Source organism: Urocampus carinirostris, chromosome 11 (genome assembly GCF_059441175.1).
Source record: "Urocampus carinirostris isolate Australia breed hairy pipefish chromosome 11, RoL_Ucar_1.0, whole genome shotgun sequence".
In the NCBI taxonomy this organism is placed as follows: domain Eukaryota; kingdom Metazoa; phylum Chordata; class Actinopteri; order Syngnathiformes; family Syngnathidae; genus Urocampus; species Urocampus carinirostris.
The window spans coordinates 32,814,821-32,835,602 of NC_142359.1; the positions used below are offsets into that span (position 1 = coordinate 32,814,821).

The window sequence follows — 20,782 nt, forward strand, 5'->3', positions numbered from 1 at the left end:
CAAATGTTGATATCAGAAGATACTTACAATAAAGGCAATAGCTGAGGTGTAGACAGAGTGCCAATTGGATAAGGCGGAGAGGTTCCTTAAAAAGTTGGTGACAGGTCGAGCTCCTCGCTCTGTAATGTGCAAACAGACTCGACGTTAAATAATGCGAAAATATATAATAATTGGGAAAAAATAGTCTTTTTTCATAAACTAAATTGGCCATCAATTGTTTATTAACGAGTTTGTGAAAGAGTGACAGTTTTCTTAATCTGTCAATACTGCCAAAAATCCCCTCTGGGGTGAAAATGGGGAAATACGTGTTATACATAAAACAAAGACAATATATATAATATTTTTCGTAGGACTAAACTGCAGATTTGTTTGCAATATAACTTTGATCTGACAGAATTTTACTTTTAATCCTTATTTTGTCAATTTAGCATCATTTTGTCAAATTTACGTCATGGATTCAAACAATTGGAATTGAAATCTATTCTTTCTTTCATACTACTTTGTCCTCTGCTGGCCATATATATGTTTTTTTTTTACAAATCTATTTTTTCTTTTGTTTTCAAACAAACCTCCAAAAACGCTGTATTTATACAAAACTGTATATTATATTTAGTGTAGAGCAATCGAAGTCAAGTACAGATTTTGCTTTCCAACAGACATGATCTTCCCCTGCTCTCCCCCCTCCACCTATTCTTTCGCTCTCCACTTCGCCCAGCTGGAGTCCACAATGTTGAAAAAGCTCTTCTGAGTTCATTCACAAGAAAACTTATCATTAAAATATTATTTGTTGGCAGTAAAAGTAAAAAAAAAACATCAGAATATGTGTATTGAATAATATGCTTTGATTCCATAGTTTACAGTGATTGACTTATCTGTCAGCAGTTGGGCGTGAGGTTTTGTTATGTCTCATTTGTGAAACAAAGGACATTCAGGAGTTGCCTTGGCAACCCCTCCACCCTCAGGCCAGCAGGAAAGTTGGGTGCCTGATGCCTCACACCAGAAATTCTGTGCTAATTTGGCCAGAGACGAGCCAGGAGCATGAAAGGCAGGCTTAGCCAGGTACAAAAAGTTCTGTTAAAGCCAGCGTCCAAGTCCTGATTGAGCCAACGGCCAAGCCAGTCGGAGTCAGCCAGCAGACAAACCTCCAAACAGAGATTCTGGTCCTGAACGGGCTTCCAGACTTTGAAGACTGCCGCTCTACCGCCTAAAACAGGGGTCTCCAACGTGATGCCTGAACTCACCCTGACTGAGTTTTTTAATGTTACTTCCCATAATTAACCTAGTAAAAACAAAGTAACAACATAGTAATAACATGAGAAGTTATTTTAGAAATGCATATCAAACTGTGTGCCCTCTCCACTAATTAGTTACAAAAAAAAAGGTTGAAGACCCCTGGACTAGAACATCAGAACTGGCCTACACCATAATTGAACTTAAACCTAAGTTCATCCAAATGGTACCAGTTATCGATTGGTGGGACTAAGGAGGAATTGGATCAAGTTACAGTAACGCCAACTGCCTAAAGTTCTACTTACAGAAAAATCAAGTTATCCAAGTAGTTCTCTATCGGTTCAAGCCAAGAGATTTTTATTTTTTGTTCTGTGTTCTATTAGTTTTTTTTTAGATGATTAGTAAAGAAATATCCTTCAATCCGAGAGTGTGTGTTGAATAAAGTATGTTGAATTGTGAAAAAAAGTAAAAAGTATTCAATTCAAATTGTTAATCAATTAATCTGATAAAATTATCGAAAAAGCATATGCGGTGCTCCTAAAAGGAGAGACGATTTTAAAAGAATAAACTTGCCTCTTAAATTCAACCAGGCAAACGATTATTTGTTAAAATAATGTATGGACCACCCAAACTCTATACATCAGAATGCTTAATGTATTCAAAATTATAACATATTGAATATTTACAAAAACTGCAGTATATACATCAAATTTTAGAGCAAATATTTGCAGTAAGTTCTGAAAAACATTTGTTACGGGACCATTTCTGGCCCGCTTCAAAGTTGGAACACCCTTTTTTTCTCCATGTTTTTTTTTTGAGGTTAAGTAGTCAAGAGATGGAGTTTAACAAAATAATTTCGCATACAATTTTGGCGTGTTAAAAAAAAGTAAGAAGCACTAATAAATTGTCTTGATCAGAGTACTTACTGAGTCGCCTCATGTTTTCTGTCAACCTGAATGAGAAAAGAAAGACAAAAATTTAGAACACCAAAACAAACCATTTTATCCTCAGAGCGATCATAAATCAGCTTGAGCCCAAATGCAAAATCAATACTCAGCGAAAGACAAGTCGGGTTGTCCTGCTACGTTGTGAACCCTTTCCCACCTTTTAGCACTTAGCGGTTCCTCTGCCTCATCGGTGCTCTCCTCGGGCTGAAAGCGGAAGTCTTCGATGTAGACACCGAACCGCTCGTATAACCACTTTTGCAGTCGGGAGCTCCACACTTCTTTCTGTTGCTGCTTGTCTGCTATCCAGGAAAAAAACGAAAAGGATTGCCACGATATCAGTTACTGGTAGCATGCATAATAAATATCGGGTTGCTAATTATCAATAAAGGCTACATTTGATGTCAGTTAGTGTCCAGATTGAAAAAAAGGCCTGATAATTACTGTATTTATGCATGTATAAAAAATAACTCAAAGTTTGTACGCTTTATACATGTTTTTAGGTAGTGTATTAGTGCAATGATTGATAGGTCGAAAAATATCACTGACCACAATCACAAAATATTGGTTGCATGGGAATCGAACCCATGTCAAGGCAGTGAGAGCGCATATTCATAACCACTAAAACCCAGTGACATAAATGACATACAAAAGGGCATACTATTAATTCTCATCAGCACACTATTTATTTATTCACGGTACCCATAAAGCAATATTGGAGAATGGAGAGAACAGAAAGACGCCCTGAAACATATGAATAAAGGCAACCTGTTTGTGTCCATACCAGCGTGAGAACGCCCAGTTTCGGAAGCTAAGCAGGGTTGGGTCTGGTTAGTATTTGCATGGGAGACCGTCTGGGAATACCAGGCTCTGTAAAACCGTCATTTGGCGCACGCTCTGGTGTGACCGCACTGCCTGTACCCCTGGTAGAGTCGGTGAAAATGAATTTCCCTCAGGGACCAAATAAATAAAATCAAAGTTTTAAAAAAATAAAAACCAAGACAAGGGAAACAGCCCCGTTGGTTTATCTAATAACAAATCCGACTTTGAAGGACATTAGATAAATACATTGCAAATTTCATGTTAGAACTGTGTTCATAAAATACGTCGTAAATAAATGATTTTAACCATGATCGCAAGTATACATTCATCAATTACAATTCTGAGGAAAAAGTGGAAAAAAAAAGGACAATGATTGTTTTAAATAAAAATTAGGGGTGCACATTATACATGCTGCGCATTACACACGAATAAATATGGTAGTCACTTGACGCCATGATATCATATTCCATCAGCTGATAGTTCCTGATTATAACATAACTAGATTTTACATAGAGGCAGAAGCAACACTTGGTCGTGCCTTTTCCTAGCTCTACGTCAGTTGTGCTAAGCTTCAGAAAGCCTGGCCAAGATATATTGCAAGACTAAGGATAAGTACAGCCTGTTGTGATCGTTTTCTTTTCCTAATGTCTTAAAGTCTGCAAACATGTGTCTTAATTACAACAAAATGTGTTACTTTTCTGTATGGACCATACAAAAAATGTAGTGTACATATTTTAATGTTTAGTTCTCCTTTAGCAAGTCATCACTGTCATATGTTTGCTGCGTGTGTGCCTGCCTCTATGAGAGACCTCTGTAACCACAATTGGAGAAATATTACATTTATTTGAGGTGGTTTCCACTCCATTCATGAGCATTTGTATATAAATTTTGATTTATTATCACTAAGACAATGCCACTTGACAAGAATACGTGTTGTTTTTCTAGTCCAAGAAATGTGTGACATCAAGCATTGGAACACTTGTAGCAGTAGTACTAAAAATAACAAAATAACAAAAAGTGACAAAATAAAGTCCCATAAAGCAGTGAAGCGCTGCACGGAAATGCTCCTCACATACGAAAGGGATTCAAGAGGATTGATTTTCTTGACTATGCCATCATGTGGACAGAAAAAATGTTCAACATGCTTGGTGCATCCAATAAAACTGTGGGGTTAAAAATATACTCTAAATCCAAAAATAGATATTTGAAGAGTGTATTAAGAGAGTTGGCCTGGAGAGGGTTTGGTGCCACCAAGCTGTACTTGCCCAAGACACAACACAGGATATAGTGCCCCTAAGACTCCAGTGGTTAGGGGATCCTTTTGCATCTCTTTTGTTGCGCAGGCAAGTATGTGAAATTCCTAGACACGCTCAAATGAACTTTTTCTTTTTTATCTTTTAGCAGGTTTGGGTTGGCATTTGGACTTTATTTTTAAAAGCAAATGTCTTACTTTCACCATTTTCATTTTAGAATAAAAGAAAACCGCCAACATGCGTGAAAAATCACTCTCCTCCTTCTAACCGCCTCCTTTCCTACAGAGAAATGCGCTCCGTAGCTGGATCACCAAGAATAAAAGTGGGATAAAAGCAGTTAGGCGTGGTGTGTGTGTGTGTGTGTATTTTCTAAATATAGCTCGCAGTTAAAGGTATCAGTATAAAAAGCAGAATATTATCTAATAGTGATGGCAATAAAACAGTAAAAAGTAACCCTATTAATTTAGTCGACAAAACTATATATATCTTTAAATACCAACTGACAATTTTCACCCCAAATAAATCCAAGAATAACCTCCGTTTCCAAAACGGAAACATTCTACCTCTACCTTGGAATTTCCTGTTTGTCCCCCTCGGATGGGTTTTCCCTGCAAAGCGTGACCCTCATTCTCACACTATTTGTTTTTCAGCCCCTGGGACTTACCTGTTCCATTATTAGAGGGTGACTGTTGTTTTCTAGGAGGTTGCGGCGGAGAATCCTCTAGCCTGTGGGAAATAAAAAATAAAGAGTCGCATTTACTTGACTTTGGAACGATAAATAGTAACAAAGTTTTTATGAATTTAAGATTTTATATTTGGCATGATTTGAACCAGAAAAAGAACAAGTAACAGAATAATAAATATTATGATAAATAAGAGTTCCTCAGAGTTAAGTTTTCTAGTCATCAAATGTGAATTTTAGATATTATCAGACCATCTTCAAGGAAAAGGAATCCATTATATGTTGGAGATGTGCTGGGTGAAGCAAGAAATGATTGGGATGATTCATATTTACTGTAAATTAAATTTCAAGAAAATTATTGCGCAAATTTGACTCATTCACTGTCATTGACGTCCACAGCCGTTAATAGCAGTGATCATGTTACGCCTATCTGTCTATTTGTGTCTATAGCTGTCAAACAAAACACATTGTAGTATTGGTACTCGTTTATTTATTAACTAACCTCTATTTATTATTATATTAGTGTGTTATTCATTTTACCTACACTTACTGCATTAATTTATATTTTTGTATGTATGCAAAGCTATTTGGTAACAAGTGCATTATACATGAAGTTGAGACTTAAAAAATACTAATTTGGAATGCATTATTTTGCATACATGTTTAAGAGGATTCAAAATGTACCATTGATTCCCAGCTAATTCTTAAAAAAACATATGAAGTGATTTTTGTTTCCAATTGCTTTGTAAATAAAGTCGAGACTTACAAAATAATGCTTTTTGTTTGCATTAATTTGCATAAATGTCTGTTTAATTGGATTCAAAAGGTATCATTGGTTCAAAGCTAATGCTCATAAATACCTTGGAGAATTTACCTGAATATTTTAATACTCAGAATCTTAATATCCCATGGAATTATAAATAAAGAATAAATAAATGTTAACATTTTTTACATTTTTACCCTAATCATGTCTCATTTTTGTGTTCATTGCGGAGACTTAACACCAACGCAGTCTGTTATGATACCGGAAATTTCCAGAAGCTGTATCTAGGCCACCACAGCTTTGGTGTCTAAATTTAACCAATGTCATTCTCTTCACACATGGAAACTTCCCAACATAACAAGAGTAGTCTAATTTTAGCCACCGAGTTCCAACAGTTGGAGAAACCCCCGCAAGATATTTACTATCACGTAACAAGAGAATCCCCCTGGAGGATCAGCTGGATTGTCTTTGGGATTCTCGAGTTTACGAGTTCGTGTTACTGTGCGGGTAATCTATGGTGTTAGTCAAGAAGGAGATGTTGCCATAGTTTAATGTAACATCAACTTCCAGAAACAGGACATATTTTCGGGGAACTACAGTTGACGCCGGGGAACCAGTCTTACGATGTTTTCTCTTTATTGTGTGGAAGAAGATGTTTTTCCGCACCTCTGTACGGCATTTTGCGCGCTATACGAAATCAACAAATGATTTTGCATGCCAAGAAAATCAGGAATTGTCACAAAAATATAATACAGAAGACTCCTAAGATACGCCACCCCCAACTTATGATGTTTATTGCCGTGTAATAAGATGTTTTTTTCCAGCTCTATTTAAAGCATTCTCTCCAAGATACACCAACAAATTATTTAAGGTTATTTTCGGTGTTTATGCGTAGGGATAAACTGAAATGTCATTTAGGTCTGTCAATCTGCTTGTCTAGAACTTAGTCCTCAAGGTTATTGCCACAAATCCAGACACAGGCAGAAAAGGGCCAGAATTCAGAACACAAAGCTCGAAGAAAAGCTATGAGGCAGCGAATCCGCAAAAGGTAAACCGTGATAAGGTGAAATGATCTGCATTTATATAGCGCTTTTCAAGTCAATGACTTCCCAAAGCGCTTTACATTGTGCTTCACATTTCCCAATAGCGGCCGGGATCTGTGCAGCCATGCAAGGCGCTAACCTGCTTATTGGGGGTATTGGGGGTTCAGTGTCTTACCCAAGGACACTTCGACATGTAACATGGACAAGCCGGGATTCGAACTGGGATCCCTTAATCCTAAAACGATCGCTCTACCACCTGAGCTACTGCCGCCCCGTGAGGGATTATTGTACTCGTATACTGCATCTAATGATAATGTGATTTAATCCAATACACATATATTACACATACTGTATGTAGTACTTACTATAAACCATTTTGTTTAAATATTTGTATCTGGAGTACCTGGGGTGCGGAACTCATGAGCTGTGCATTACCATAGGATTCTCTACCCCACTATTTCACTTTGGGATCATCACCTCCTCACGGGTTAAAAACATATTCTGAGAGTCTTCTGTACCTTACTCAAAATTTAAAACCGATCAAACATTATGCCTAAAATCATTTTTCTTATTAATTGAACAGATTTGGAAGTTTTGTGGTAAAACTAAAGAGCCAATGGCTGCTAAATGAGCCACACAAGCACAAGAGTGGTTTTTAAGTACGTGATAAACATCAGCATTATCCACAACATAAGAGGCCTTTCATGTTGCATACTCATGACTTATATTAGCCAGTTAAGAATGCTATATAAATATTTAATGTGTTCCATTTTCGTCTATCTTATAGGCTACTAAATTTAACAGTTTTAAATTACGCTCTACAAACTCCCCAATATGTCCTATTTATTGCTTATAAACACGTTTTACAAAAACAATTAAGGAGGATTTCATTAGTTTACTTTTAAAAAAACTGTCTCTGTTTTTTTTCAAATTCAAAATCAGGTGTAAATCAAATTGGGTATATGTTGTTTACTCTAAAACTTTGTTTTTAGAATTAGGAACACTTATAAAATAAAACAGCTCAAGACATTCTGCCTGAAGAAAATATTGTAAAAATACATTGAAATTATTACATTTGAACATACTGCTAAAATAGTTTTATTTTTTAATCTTTAAATTAAATGTAGCCTAAATTAAACATAAACAACAAATAACATTTATCACATTGTAAAAATATTCAATTTAAATTATTGCATTTAATTGTACTAAAAACTGTTGATTTATATTTTGTTTTCTAAATTATTAAGACATGCAATGAAGCTTGAATTGAAGAGATAAAAAAATAAGAACACACTACCAATGCTTACATTTTAACTGTTATTTAAGTGTACCATTAAATTATCAAATGAAGGTTTTTTTATGTTAAAATTGTCAAAAATGAAGCCTAATTTGAAAATGTAAGAAAACAAATAAGAATAACGACATTTTTACAAGGAACGTCCCAATGTGATATTGCTATCAGATACCGTACCAATATAATCACCAAATCCAGTATCAGATCTCATCAACATTTTTATTGAAAAAATAAATGGCTTAATTTAGATACTATTTTTGACAATGTTTCACACCACACTGGATTAATTGCAATCAAGTTCCTGTTGAACAAAAAACCTTCTCAATCGAGTGGACACTTCATACTGATGGTTTCAATGAGCGATGATGGAAACCTTTTTCCGCCATAGCATTATACCTGGACTTCAACACATCGCCCATCTTCTGTTCCAAGTCGAGACGCTTGCTCCTTTCCTTCTCCAGTTCCTGCCGCAAAGAGTCCACATTGGACTCTTCTCTTAGTTTTTTCAGTTCCTCCTCTGAAAGACAAGAATACTATGGTTACACAAAAGAAAGGAATCCGGAATAAAGATAGAAGATGCAAATTTCAACTCCGATAGACAAGTACATTGAACGAGGGCTGCAGAATTCTGGAAAAAAACCTAATTGCAATCGTTCAGATCTATATTGCAATTTTGATGCAATTTTCTGTGTTAGTTTTTTTTTGTGAGTACCAAATCATAGTGAGTAGAGTTTCCTGTAGACCCTGGCGGGTAGTCAGTCTAGGGCAGGAGTCACAAGCAATTTCATTTGACGGCAATATGTGAAAGTTTAAAGGAACAGTTGTATTATTCAATGCCTTTTAGTGGTGGAATTAGCTAAGGAGTTAGTGTTCATTTTGGGAACAAGAGGTCGCAGGTTCGATTCCCAGCTCCTCCGTGTTATATGTCAAAATGTTCTTGGGCAAGACACTGAATCCCTAATGCCCCCGATAGCAGGTAGTCGCCTTGCATGGCTGACGCTGCTATCGGTTAGTTAGTGTATACAAAGGAAAAGTGTGAAGCACATTGTAAAGCGCTTCGGGAGGTCTTCATTTACTTGAAAATGCAGAACATTTACATATACAATAGGGATTGAAACAAAAAATAAAGAACAATATTGAGTTCCTAGAGTTTAAGGCAAGTTAAATTCAAGACTTTTTAAGACTTTTTTAAATTGCCTTTTAACCTCAAATTTAAGACCAAGTCGACAAAAAAAAAATTAAGGTCCAGCAGTAATCCTGAATTAAAAAAAAAAAAAAAAAATCGAAGCTACACGAGCTATGATATAAACGTGCGATTTTTAAAAATACTCGTTGCTCGAGAAATTGGCTTTTATTTTACATACAGTAAACCCTCATTTAATACAATGGTTATGTTTTATTAAGAAACTGTGATAGGAAACATCAAATAAGTAGAAACCTTAATTTATTTTTATTACAATTACTATACAATTAAACACAGGACACTTGGAATACAGCAACCCCACCGAAGAACATTTTCACTTTAACATGTGGATTACAATGTTTATTCTGTCCCTCTTCACATAATTTTCCCCACTATTGGACATCAACAAAAAATATTTTCGTACCCAAAACTTTTTAGTGCCTATGAAAAGTTCCAACTCTAATCCTATCTGCTATTAGTTGACGTCTGCTATTTGTTTGCATCAGAGTTTCATTTAATTGCATACATGCTATTGAAAGAGCTACCTCCCAAAATGCCTTTCTCTTCATTCAGTTCAAATACTTTGCCCATATGTGAACCAATACTGTATGTTTTGTTCTGTGTTTTTTTGCTATGGATCCCAAGGCTTGCTGTGATGCTAAAGGGAGAAGCAGGAACAGGATAAACATGTAAACATATGATGTACACCGCTGTCCACTGCATAACACTGTATCCTGATTAACATATTAGCATTATAAAAAATAAATAAGGACCAATTTACAACAAAAAAATAGCTTTATTAACTGTAACAGAAAATATTTAAAGTGCATCTTAAATTCAAAACAAAATAGAAATCCTTAAAGGGACAGCGTATAATATTTAGTGCCTCCTAGTGGTAAAAGAAATCTTTAATTCAATAAAGTAAAAAACATTGATTTGAAGACTAGGCAAAATACTGGATCTATCATGCCAATGTTATTTTTTTATAAAAATAGATCGAATTTTTTTATTTATTTTACACAGTGGAATACCCACTTCGCCGTCGTATTTGTTTGACATCCTGTCGCCATGCTGTGCCATGTATTGCTGGCCCTCGCTCAGACGGAAAACACAGTACCCATTGAGTAGGGCTGCAGAATTTTTCCACAAAAAAAAAAAAAAAAATTATATATATATATATATACATATATATGCATACACATACATACATATATTTTATTTTGAAAGAAAAGTTTTTAATTTTCTGTGCTAGTTTTTTTTGTGAGTACTTAACCCTCCAATAGTCCTCGGGTCAATACGATACGTGACTGAGTTGTTAAAAGCCCCAAAAAATCTCACTGAATTATATTCTATCTCACTGAATGTATTTTTTTTAGATTGGTCCCAGCAGTAGAAAATTTTAATTTCGTTTCTATTTACAATTCCATGTAAGCTGTATAAAAAAGTACAAAATTAAGAAAAAAAAAATGAAGACAAGAGTTAATCATATTCACATGCTGGGGAAAAAAGTACCCTCTTCTGGGGATGCTAGTGGTGGTTCACCTGCTAGGTGAGACCGTGTTAGGTGAACCACGTTATAAACAGGTATTACTGTAAACGTTAAATAACAGCCTAGTGTATTTTCATTTGTTGTACTGTATATCCTTGTGAGAAACCCACCCCTAATCCAGGCTGAGTTCAGTGCCAAATTTTCTGCTCTTCACCTTCAGCCTGAAACCAACAGCCACACCAACAACCTTTAAGTGTCTCATGTGTCAGGACTTGCTAGAACAACAAGGGCCACCCTTTCCTCTGCTGACTAAAGGGATGCATGAATATTTCAGTACGGAAGGCAATAAACTGTAAACAAAAGGCCTAATACCCACAGGTGGCAGACTGGGTGTCCCTTTTTAATATGGCCAAAAAAATCAAAGTGTTTTTTGAACTCAAAATGTTCGATACATTGTGTAGATGACACAACAGAAATATGTAAATAGTGGTGGGCTGGAAAGGTTACCAAAGGTTGTTACAGCTTAATCGGCTTGGCAGGGCCTAGCTTAGCAGTGCCAGGAGAGCTGCAGTCGTCAGGTAAACCTATTAGAAAATTAGCTTACCGCTGCAGGAAACCGCGGTAACACCTGCACTGACAAATATTTTATTAATTAGCAAATTCCTCATTTTTACAACCAATACATAATGTAAAACATTGAGGATATGTTAATTCTAGGACATTTTGATATGAAAGTAACTGGCCTTAAATCTTAAGGCTAGCCAGTGTCATCTCAAACCCCTATCCAGAATGCCAAAATCCACAATTTTGAAACTTTGTTCCTCCGTACCCCGCTTACAGTAATAGTTGACCGGGGATAATGGATCTCAGCCAAAAGGGTGCTGTTCCCCTTAGGTGGAAAAAACGAACTGCCACACATGACACAAATGCATTCTATCGGGACCCACTCTCGGCAATATTCGACTGGGTATAATGGATCATTGCCTCAACTATACATTTTAATTTAGGTGGGCCATAATGGGACGCCTCTTGGAAAAAGTGCCTTCTGCTAGTCCCCGCTTGCAGGAATATAGGATTGGGAATAATTATTGTGGCTACAAAGGTGGTAATATATTTTAGACGGAAATACAGTCCCTGCAAGCAGCGATATGTGATCAGGGATAATGGATTGCGTATGGATGTATGACATTTTCTTTCTTTTTAAATTGCACTACAGAAAATAAAGAATAATCTCAATTTCTGAGACACTCATGGATATTGTCAATTTATTGTCATTTTAGGTCACACAAGCGTTGCCAAGCTGATAGAAGATTGGATTCACCTGCTTGGAGTGTTCAGTGATCAGGAGCTGCAGTACCAAAATTCGGCGTTAGAGAGCATAACATTCGAGATAAAAGATAATAGCAGAGCACACAAAAAGCAGATGTTTAGCAATTTTGTTGGCATTTATTGAAACCTAGCTAAAGACATTTGCAGAGAACTAAAGTACAATTTTGGAAATGTTCACGAAAAACATACAGACACCCCCACACCCAAATCAATATTTAAAAAGTAGTTTAGATTTGGATAGATTAGAGGTAGGTTAGATATATAATATCGTATCGAAGGTTTGAAAAAACGACTTATCACGAACATTGTATCCCAACCAGGTGTAGATCCAACAAAGAGTTGAACTCACTGAATCCGCCACTACTTTTGTGGCTTTTGAAGCTTTCGACTGCTCCGGCGTAAAGCAGTTCGAAGCTATCAAAGGTGAAGTCGTCCACCTTGCACAGCCCCATTCGTCTCTGAAGCCGAGCGCTCCTCGGGACGACGGAGCAGGAACGAGTGGGCAGGGAGGCGTTTTTTGGTCGGTCTTGAAACAGGGCCACGGCTGCTACTGTCCCCGGTTGCCCTGGCACCTTACACGTCAACGAAAGATTTTTTGGTTGCTTCAACTCCAAGTAGTCAGTGGGACTACCCTAGGGATGTTAAGCATTGGGTAACTAACCGAAGGAGGGGCCAGCACCATAAGAAGGTCCGGAATCTGTAAATCGCTCAAACATTGTGTACATTTGTGGCATTTTGCACACAGCTTAGCAAATCACATTTTATCCAACTTTGCCAAGAAGGGAAAAGCTCTGAGAGAAATTTTCTAATCAGGACGGACAATGCCGCTATTCATTAGCTGAAGGTTATTAAGGTTCATTAAGTGTCTACGTGGATTTGTTCTTTTACAGAACGGTTATGAACAAGTATCAAGCAAGGGAAACAAGAGAGGAAATGTAATCCATTTCATCTTGTGACAGTCATCTGCCTAAATGTCTCAAAGTGAGCAGAAACCCCTCAGTTTTAGTTTGCCTTTTCCACCACAACTTGCCGACTCGAAAAGCTGCCATTTCCTTGTGGCCCTCACGTTTAGTGTCATTTTTTGCAAGGTCGGTTCTGCAAACCAGGCCAAGTCTTCAAAAGGAAAAAACACTAAGGAGCACAATACACCCATTGCGATCTACTCGTCGATTGCAGAGGTTGTTCTGGTCAATCATGGAAAATGTATTCAGTGCTTTGTGTTTGTTGGGATGTTCTGATCTTTGTCAACGTTCCTTATGCAGCACAGTAACAAATTGGATCCCGACAAAATTTAATAAATATCATTATTACAAGTGTTCTAATGTACTGTAATCCCTTGTTTATCGCGCTGAACAGGGACCAAAACCGACGCAATAAGAGCTAATCCGCAAAGTAGCCCTCGTAGTGTTTCCCATAGGAATTTGTGGGACCCTGATGGGTGGACAGTCTAGGGAGAAAACACCCCTACCCCTTAACCCCTGGAAGAAGATTTTCTAGATTTTAAATTCAAATTCATTTGACAGCAATATGCAACAAGTAAACAAACCAAATAATGGATAGAAATTTCCAATAAATGAATGATATACTTATATCGGTGACTGGAAAATTGCAGTGTTAAATATTGGTACTGCTACGTTTGTGATTGCTGGTAAGACAGAATACTGGTTCCTCTCTGATGCTTTACAGGAGGGTATTGCATACCTGTCAACCTCAGCCAATAGCTCCCCTTATTAATGATTGCAATTCCCTTGTTGAGCAATAATACACCTTACAAACACAACGTGGCATCTGTTTACTCACAGCAAGACAGTCAGACAATGTAGAAATACCCCCCCACCCCCCCACCACCCCCCAATTTTTTTTTTTTTTTAATTCATTGTTTTTACGGAAAAAAATGTTATACGGCATGGATAATTTGGTGTGTTAAAAAACATATGTAAATATAGGGAATACGTACAAGTTAACAGCTATGTTATTGTAACCCGTAACTTATTAGTAATGGGAATTCCGGCTCTTTTTGGAGGGTAGGCCTCTCAAATTGCTCTTTAGATTTTTTTTCTTGCCTTAACCGATAAATTACTAATAATAGTGTAACATGATGCATTAAATTAATGAATAAAGAATGTATCGTACTACTATATTAAATCAACTTTTATTGTTTTCACTTTTCTGCGAACTAATTTAATCTTTTTTATACTAAGCAAGTTTAAAGTCATGCAACACAGAATAACTGAAAAACAAAGTACACAACAAACTAAAAATTAAAAATGATAACTCTTCTGTGCTATTAAAACTATTACACGCAAGAACTTTTATCTAGTTACAATTCAACAACAAATGTACCTCTATTTAGAGTATAATGTGTGAAAAATAGAAAAAGAAAAAAAAAAACTATCAATCTCTTTTGAATATTAGCATGAAGGAATACATCCTGCTTAGACTTTTTTTTCAAATTTCCTTTCCTTCTTTTTGCCCTCTAATAAAATTCCCTTCCCTCGACCAGTTATTTTCCTCACTGTGTTTATTTTAAAAAGCAGCGGTCACAGGACCTGCCTACGTGACCTGATCCCCCTTAAAAGCGTGCATGCACAGCCCTCTCACCTTCTTCTCTTCCTGAGGCCCTCACATGTGCTCGGAGGGGGGAAATGCCTTGCCCGCCTAGGTCGCCTGGGGACCATGGTGACCAACAAGGCCAAAAGCCACAACCTTCTCTCCCGAGCCAGGAGACATGGTAAAACCAAGCCGTGGTCTTTCTTTTGCCCATCTCTCAGCTGAGGTATGCAGCCGAAGAGATGAAGAGACTTTTCTGAGGAAAGGAGTGTTTTCGCCATGCGTCCAGCACTTCCGCCCCTTTTTTCCCCCTGAATTTGTTCCCCTGTTCCTGTTTTCTAAGACTATGAGGGCTTGCGTCAACAATTTCCATTTCAGTGTTTCGTTTGATTTTATTTTCTTTGGCATGTAAATAAATACAGTTTGATAGTATCAAACATTTGCATTATTTATTAATGTGTCTCTACTATTTCCCTTTAACAACAATCAGTATCCATATCAACAAACTAATTAATTTGAGGAGAGCCACGATGGCATGTTTCAGTGGGCAGAAAAAAAAAGTGGTTTTCTGGCCCCTGCTCTCAGCAATCATCAACCGAGGATAATGGAACGCTGTAACAACAGTTAATTTCACTACAGGCAGAGCACATCGGCAGGCCTCCCGACAAAAAAGCCTCATACTAGTCCCCGCTCTCAGCAATTTCGGATTGGGGATAATGGATTGCGGTTCATTTTAGTGGGAAATACAGATGCAGGAAAATAAAGGACTTTAATTTGTGTTGATAATTCTAAAAATTTGACTGAAGTATTATGTATTTTTATTTTGATTAAACTAATTTCATTTATCTTAAGGTGGTGTCTGTAACTTTTAAATATTCTTTTGGCTGACGCCATCTTCTGGCTGAAGTCATCATTCCAGCCTCTGTCAAATTTTAAGTTGCGCTTCCAAATATGAGGAATTTTTAAACATGCTCGAATAAGCTGTTCCTCTTTCATCTTTTTTGGGGTTTGTTGTATTTGAAACAGCTCTTTTCTTATTTTCACCATGTTCATCCTAAAATGAAAGTAAACGAGGAGCAAGCGAGTGAAATCATTCTCCTGCCCCCCGCCCTCACCCACTTCCTCCAGCGTAATACGCTCTGTGGCCGGAACATCGAGGGTAAAGATAAAAGCAGATATGCGCGGTTGAAAAACATGTATAAAAGCTTTTGAACCCATTTGGGCATTATTAACACAAAATTATTAGGGAAAATATTTAATGTTAAACTGTTTTAAGGACACCTCAGACTATAAACCCCATCTTGAAGGCTTACATAAATAGGAGGTGTTTTGATATGCCAGACTGCCCTTGAATCTGTATTTGTTCTAGTTACTTTTTAGTCAGAGTAAAAATAATTACGTTTTGCATTTTTTAAATGGTGGCTAGATCATTTTGACCTGTTCATTTATGTAAATCGCTCACATGCTGAAGAAGTATAAGCACCACTTTGATACGCCTTCCGAGAAAGCATTAAGGTATATTTCAAAGTACATGATCTCGTTTGAGAAATACTGTAAATGTCTTTAAGACCTATCACATCTTTCTGTGATTCATCTCTGGATGAACTAAGTGACCTTCATCAACATTAGGAAGATTCACTGCATAAGTTCGAGTGCATATTTTTTGTCCCACCATCAGTGTTCTCGTTTGCCCATGTCCCTGCGTCCTAGACGCATCTCTTTTGCTGGGGACGCATAGTGTCAAATCAACTTTTTTGACACAAAATTGTCATTATTACCAGATTACTTTTTTTTAACAAAGATTTACCGGACTCCAAACTTTTCGTCAGGCAGATCCGCCATTGTTGTCTTGGTCTCGCGGTTCGAGTTTTCGTCTGCACGCTGATCTCGGCAAACGAGATCTCGTTGCTTCGAGATTACGTCATTGTTGTGGTGGTTGTCGACGAGAGAAGGTGAAAATCAAGACACAATTGGTAATTTCTTCAGTGTCAGTAATAAGTCGAAACATAATCCAGAAAGTGACAACAACTGCAATAATTCCGGCACGAAAAAACTGCAGAGAAATTCTTCAGAAGATCGCGGAGACAAGGAAAACACGTGTGTTGAAGATGAAAAAAAAGTATCTCTCTACTACATCATTGAGGGAAAATGTACATAATAACAAAAATACAGACACCCCCACACCCCAAAAAAAAAAAAAACAGAATGAATTGTGTTTACATCACAATGTTCAATTTGTCCCATTTTTTATGTAACTGGAGGCGAGCAATAAGACAATATTTAATACTGTCGGATTTAAAGATCGCCACCTTATTGGCCGTCATTAGTATATTTTTGCTAATGCAACGGCTACTTGCATGGACAAATGGCATCCGTAGTTATCCTCAATTTAGCCGCAAGCATCACTTTAGCAGTTATTGCTGAATAATTTAGCAGCTAATTGCAGTGTCACTAACGCTAACTGATAATGCTGCTCATGCTAGTGATTTTGCTTTAATGCCTGTCTCAAATTTTTATTTGTTTTAACTATTTAAATGAACCGCTAATAGAAAGTAGTTACAGTTCCTGAATTGACATTGTTTTCTCTTACTTAAAAAAGAACAGTAAGAAATTTGATAAGATAAAAATTGTTTTCCAATAATTATATAATAATAAAAAAAAAGAGGCAGGGAGTTTGTTTTATAAAAGAATGTTAAAAAATCTTTTAAAGTTTTCACTAGACAAAAAAAAAATCTTTGCCCTCATGTGTTTCCATTTCCTCCTAAATGAGTGCAAGGTTACATTGTTTAGCTATCGACGCCACTAATGCATTCAGCCTTCATAAACATCCTCATACAAGTTTAGAGTTAGGTCCTGTGACGTGCTACATTGAACCACAGCAATTGTTTTTCCATACTGTGCTCTACTTTCTACGACATGGGTTGTTAATTATGCCATGTTAATTCTCGTGACATACATCCTGCCATAAAAGGTAGCTGAAGGCTAAGAATGGAATCATAATGACTAACGTACAAAAAATAGGCTAAGTGGACAAAAAAAGCCTCATTAATCTAAGTTAATCTTTTCAGAATCAAAAACAAATGCAAAGCAGTTCACAAAAAAACGTTTTGGGACAGCATCTCATGTCCACGTAGTGACACATTAACCAATTATGTTTCCTCAAAATAGAACCAGAAGTACCAAAGGAAGTTTAAGGGTCACCACTATTTACGACGGAAACCTGTGCCTCTGGTGTAGAGCACAATACAATACACTTCTAAGAAGGGTGTTTGTTTTAGCATGCAGCGTGTGTCCCGGTTTTATTTTGGGAGGGCATGCCAGAAGACGGGTGAACTAAAAGAGTCAACAGGTTTACGGCACAATGTTTTAGGAAGCTGTTGATACTGATACACTATTAAGATTTTTTCAACTCTGTTATTTAATGTGTTCCTTGATACAACAGTTGTTGTCGATTGGTCCAACTTCCGGACCCACCATAGCACTCTGATTACAAGCCATGACCCAAATAAATATAGAAATCCATTTCTCAAATGTATCCAATGAAAGGATTGTGCAGTTTAAAGCATATGTTCACCTTTTATCTCATCATCACGCTATTTTTACTCACAGTGCCATGTTATACGATGTTGTGATGGAGCATACAGTGCCATTTTGTACAACGTTGTTAGGTTAAAACAATGTTGTACAATGTGGCAACTGACTAAAAATAGTATGAGATAAAATCTAATGTTTTTCCTGTGTTGCACAGATCCGTAGTGCAGTGATTCTCAACTGATCTGACCCACCCATCCACCCTAACAACAAGCAGCGACTCAAGTCAAGAAAACATTTCCACTTCTCAAATCTGTTAAATGAGAAAACTGTGCAGTTTAAAGCAGTCATATTAGAATATATTCCCCCTTTTTTCAAAAACAATATGACCTGTAAAACCAATTTAAATTTAAATACCATATTTACTATCATAAAAGCATACTTCCCATGTAAACCTCTGATACTTCTTTGATATAGTCGCCAACAAAAAAAAAAAATCAAAATTTTAAAAAAGCATGGACCTGCAAATTCAAAAGATTCTACATGCTGATGTCATCTTCTGGCTGAAATCATCATTGCAGCCTCTGTCAAGCTGCTTCAGTGGCGCGTGCACCTACGTCACTCTCTTAGATGCACTTGCATAAACTTCATTTTTCATCTTTTTGGGGGTTTGAGTTGGCATTTGGACTGTATTTGAAATAATAATTTTCTTACTTTCACCATTTACATCCTACAATTAAAGAAAACCTAGACCAAGAGTGAGAATTCACTCTACTCCCCCGTCTTATGAAAGATTGGAAAATACTAAGATAATAATTTTATCTCATACAAAATGAGGATATGTGTCTTAGTTTTTGGAGACATTTTATTTGTAACAAAATTATTGATCGTATCGAGACCTGGTATCATTGCGAGAGCCTTTTTTATGTTGTGATTTTTATTTTACTCTCACTAAATTGTTATTTATTCTTTAAAGGCACAATAAAAACAAAAACATTTGTTTATTTGATCTCTTTCCTCTCGTAATTAATTGCACCGTAAACAATAGAGGGAAGAGTTAGGGAAAAATTTGTACAAATAAATTGCAATTAAAATATTTCAGGGTGGGGCGTTAATCCCAATTTCATTATTTCTAAAAATAGTTCAGCCGCACTCTGAATACTTTATGGATGCAGTGTAGTAACAGAGCATTGGAATTCTCAGCCTCTCAATATGATCTTGTATGCAAAAAGCAAGGCAGCATCCAAGTCGCTGCCATGGCAACCGATGACTTGCCTGCTTTGAAACCAGTCAAGAATGAACACTGGTGTTGCTAATATAAAACGAAATAAAATTCTAATGTTAATTGAGTTTTCCAAATGTGCATTAACCAAAAATGAAACCCTCGGAGCACTACCAAAAAGTTTCTTAACGTTTCTTTCATCGCTATCCCTAATTTAACCATTTCTCATTATCCAGGCAACAAGAAAAAAAAAAGACCTTAATCCCACTTAATAATACAATAGAACCCCGGGATACGGCAACCCCCAAATTATGATGTGGACTAAGATGTTTTTTTCTGCGCGACTATACAGCCTTTCCCCCACTATACAACATTAACAACAATTTATTTTGTGTGGCCAAAAATGCACAGAAGAGTCATACAAAACACTCGTCTTCTATTGGTTTGTGTCATTGCAACATGAAAAGGCCAATATGATATTAACCTAACTACTTCCCACAATACCTTTCTATTTATTCCGTTGAGAATCTCTCGTGCTTCGCTAATGCTTTGCAACTAAACGATACAATACTATATTTTTCATTCAGGATTTTTTTCACCATGCGACCAAAACAGTCGTGTTAAAGGAAGAAGCAAGAACATCATCACCATGGCAACCAAGCTTGTGTTTATCAATGGACATGATAGAGGCATATGAATCACTACCCTTGCTGTGCAGCCAGGCCAAAACCAATCGACAATTGGGTTAATATTAGATATAAGGAGGCAATAAGAGCAAGGAAATCTTCTAAGGACAATCCTTGAAAGTGGAAGTTTAAAAATGAGTTTAGTTTTTTTAGTCTGCCGTCTCATCCTCCCTGTATATCTACCTGCTAACTATGTTGTACCAGCTCAGGTCATTTTAAACTAAAGGTAAATAAACATTATTTTTCATTTACATGTAAATATTTTTACTATGTTATTAATCGCATGCATGTATACTACACTCAAATACTTACTATATACTAATTTGTTATTTCTATGTTTTATCTGGGGGACCCAATTGCCATAGGTTTCTATCTCCCGCTATACGGCAATTGCAGTTTGCAATCCCCGCCTTAGAACGTATCAATGTCGCATCCCTACTTTAAAATAAAAGACTTTTGTTGGAGTAGAATTTTGTTAACAATATGGGTTTCAGATAAACTTGTTATTGCACATTGTTTTGCACGTATGTAACGTAAATATGGCAAGCTTTTTTTCGTTACTCGTACATTTAAAACCGCACCGTGATTGACCCAAAAGTAGCGAAAAACCTAAGAGTGCAGAATAGAATAGAATATACCTTTATTATCATTATTACAAAATGGGTTGAACATATTGAGCCAATCAAAATTGAGAACACAAAGGGAAGGAGGGATTTAACGAGACAGTGAAAATTAAACTGCGTTACAGCGAGGGTTCACTG

The 20,782-nt window shown here is 36.7% G+C and overlaps 1 protein-coding gene across 5 annotated transcripts in view; it reads right to left on the reverse strand.

The window, feature by feature from the left end:
- Window positions 1-20,782, reverse strand: part of gramd4a (GRAM domain containing 4a) — a 53,113-nt gene that overhangs the window by 13,294 nt on the left and 19,037 nt on the right. For 2 of the 5 annotated variants that reach the window (XM_088347118.1, XM_088347116.1), the window contains exons 4-8: window positions 8,428-8,548; window positions 4,914-4,975; window positions 2,335-2,473; window positions 2,157-2,182; window positions 28-119 (exon numbers count right to left, since the gene is read on the reverse strand). In XM_088347118.1, coding sequence (XP_088203244.1) covers window positions 28-119; window positions 2,157-2,182; window positions 2,335-2,473; window positions 4,914-4,975; window positions 8,428-8,548 — 440 coding nt within the window. Of the gene's footprint in view, window positions 1-27; window positions 120-2,156; window positions 2,183-2,334; window positions 2,477-4,913; window positions 4,976-8,427; window positions 8,549-12,381; window positions 12,616-20,782 lie in introns of those variants that run through there. The other 3 variants (XM_088347117.1, XM_088347115.1, XM_088347119.1) reach the window with 2 other exon arrangements.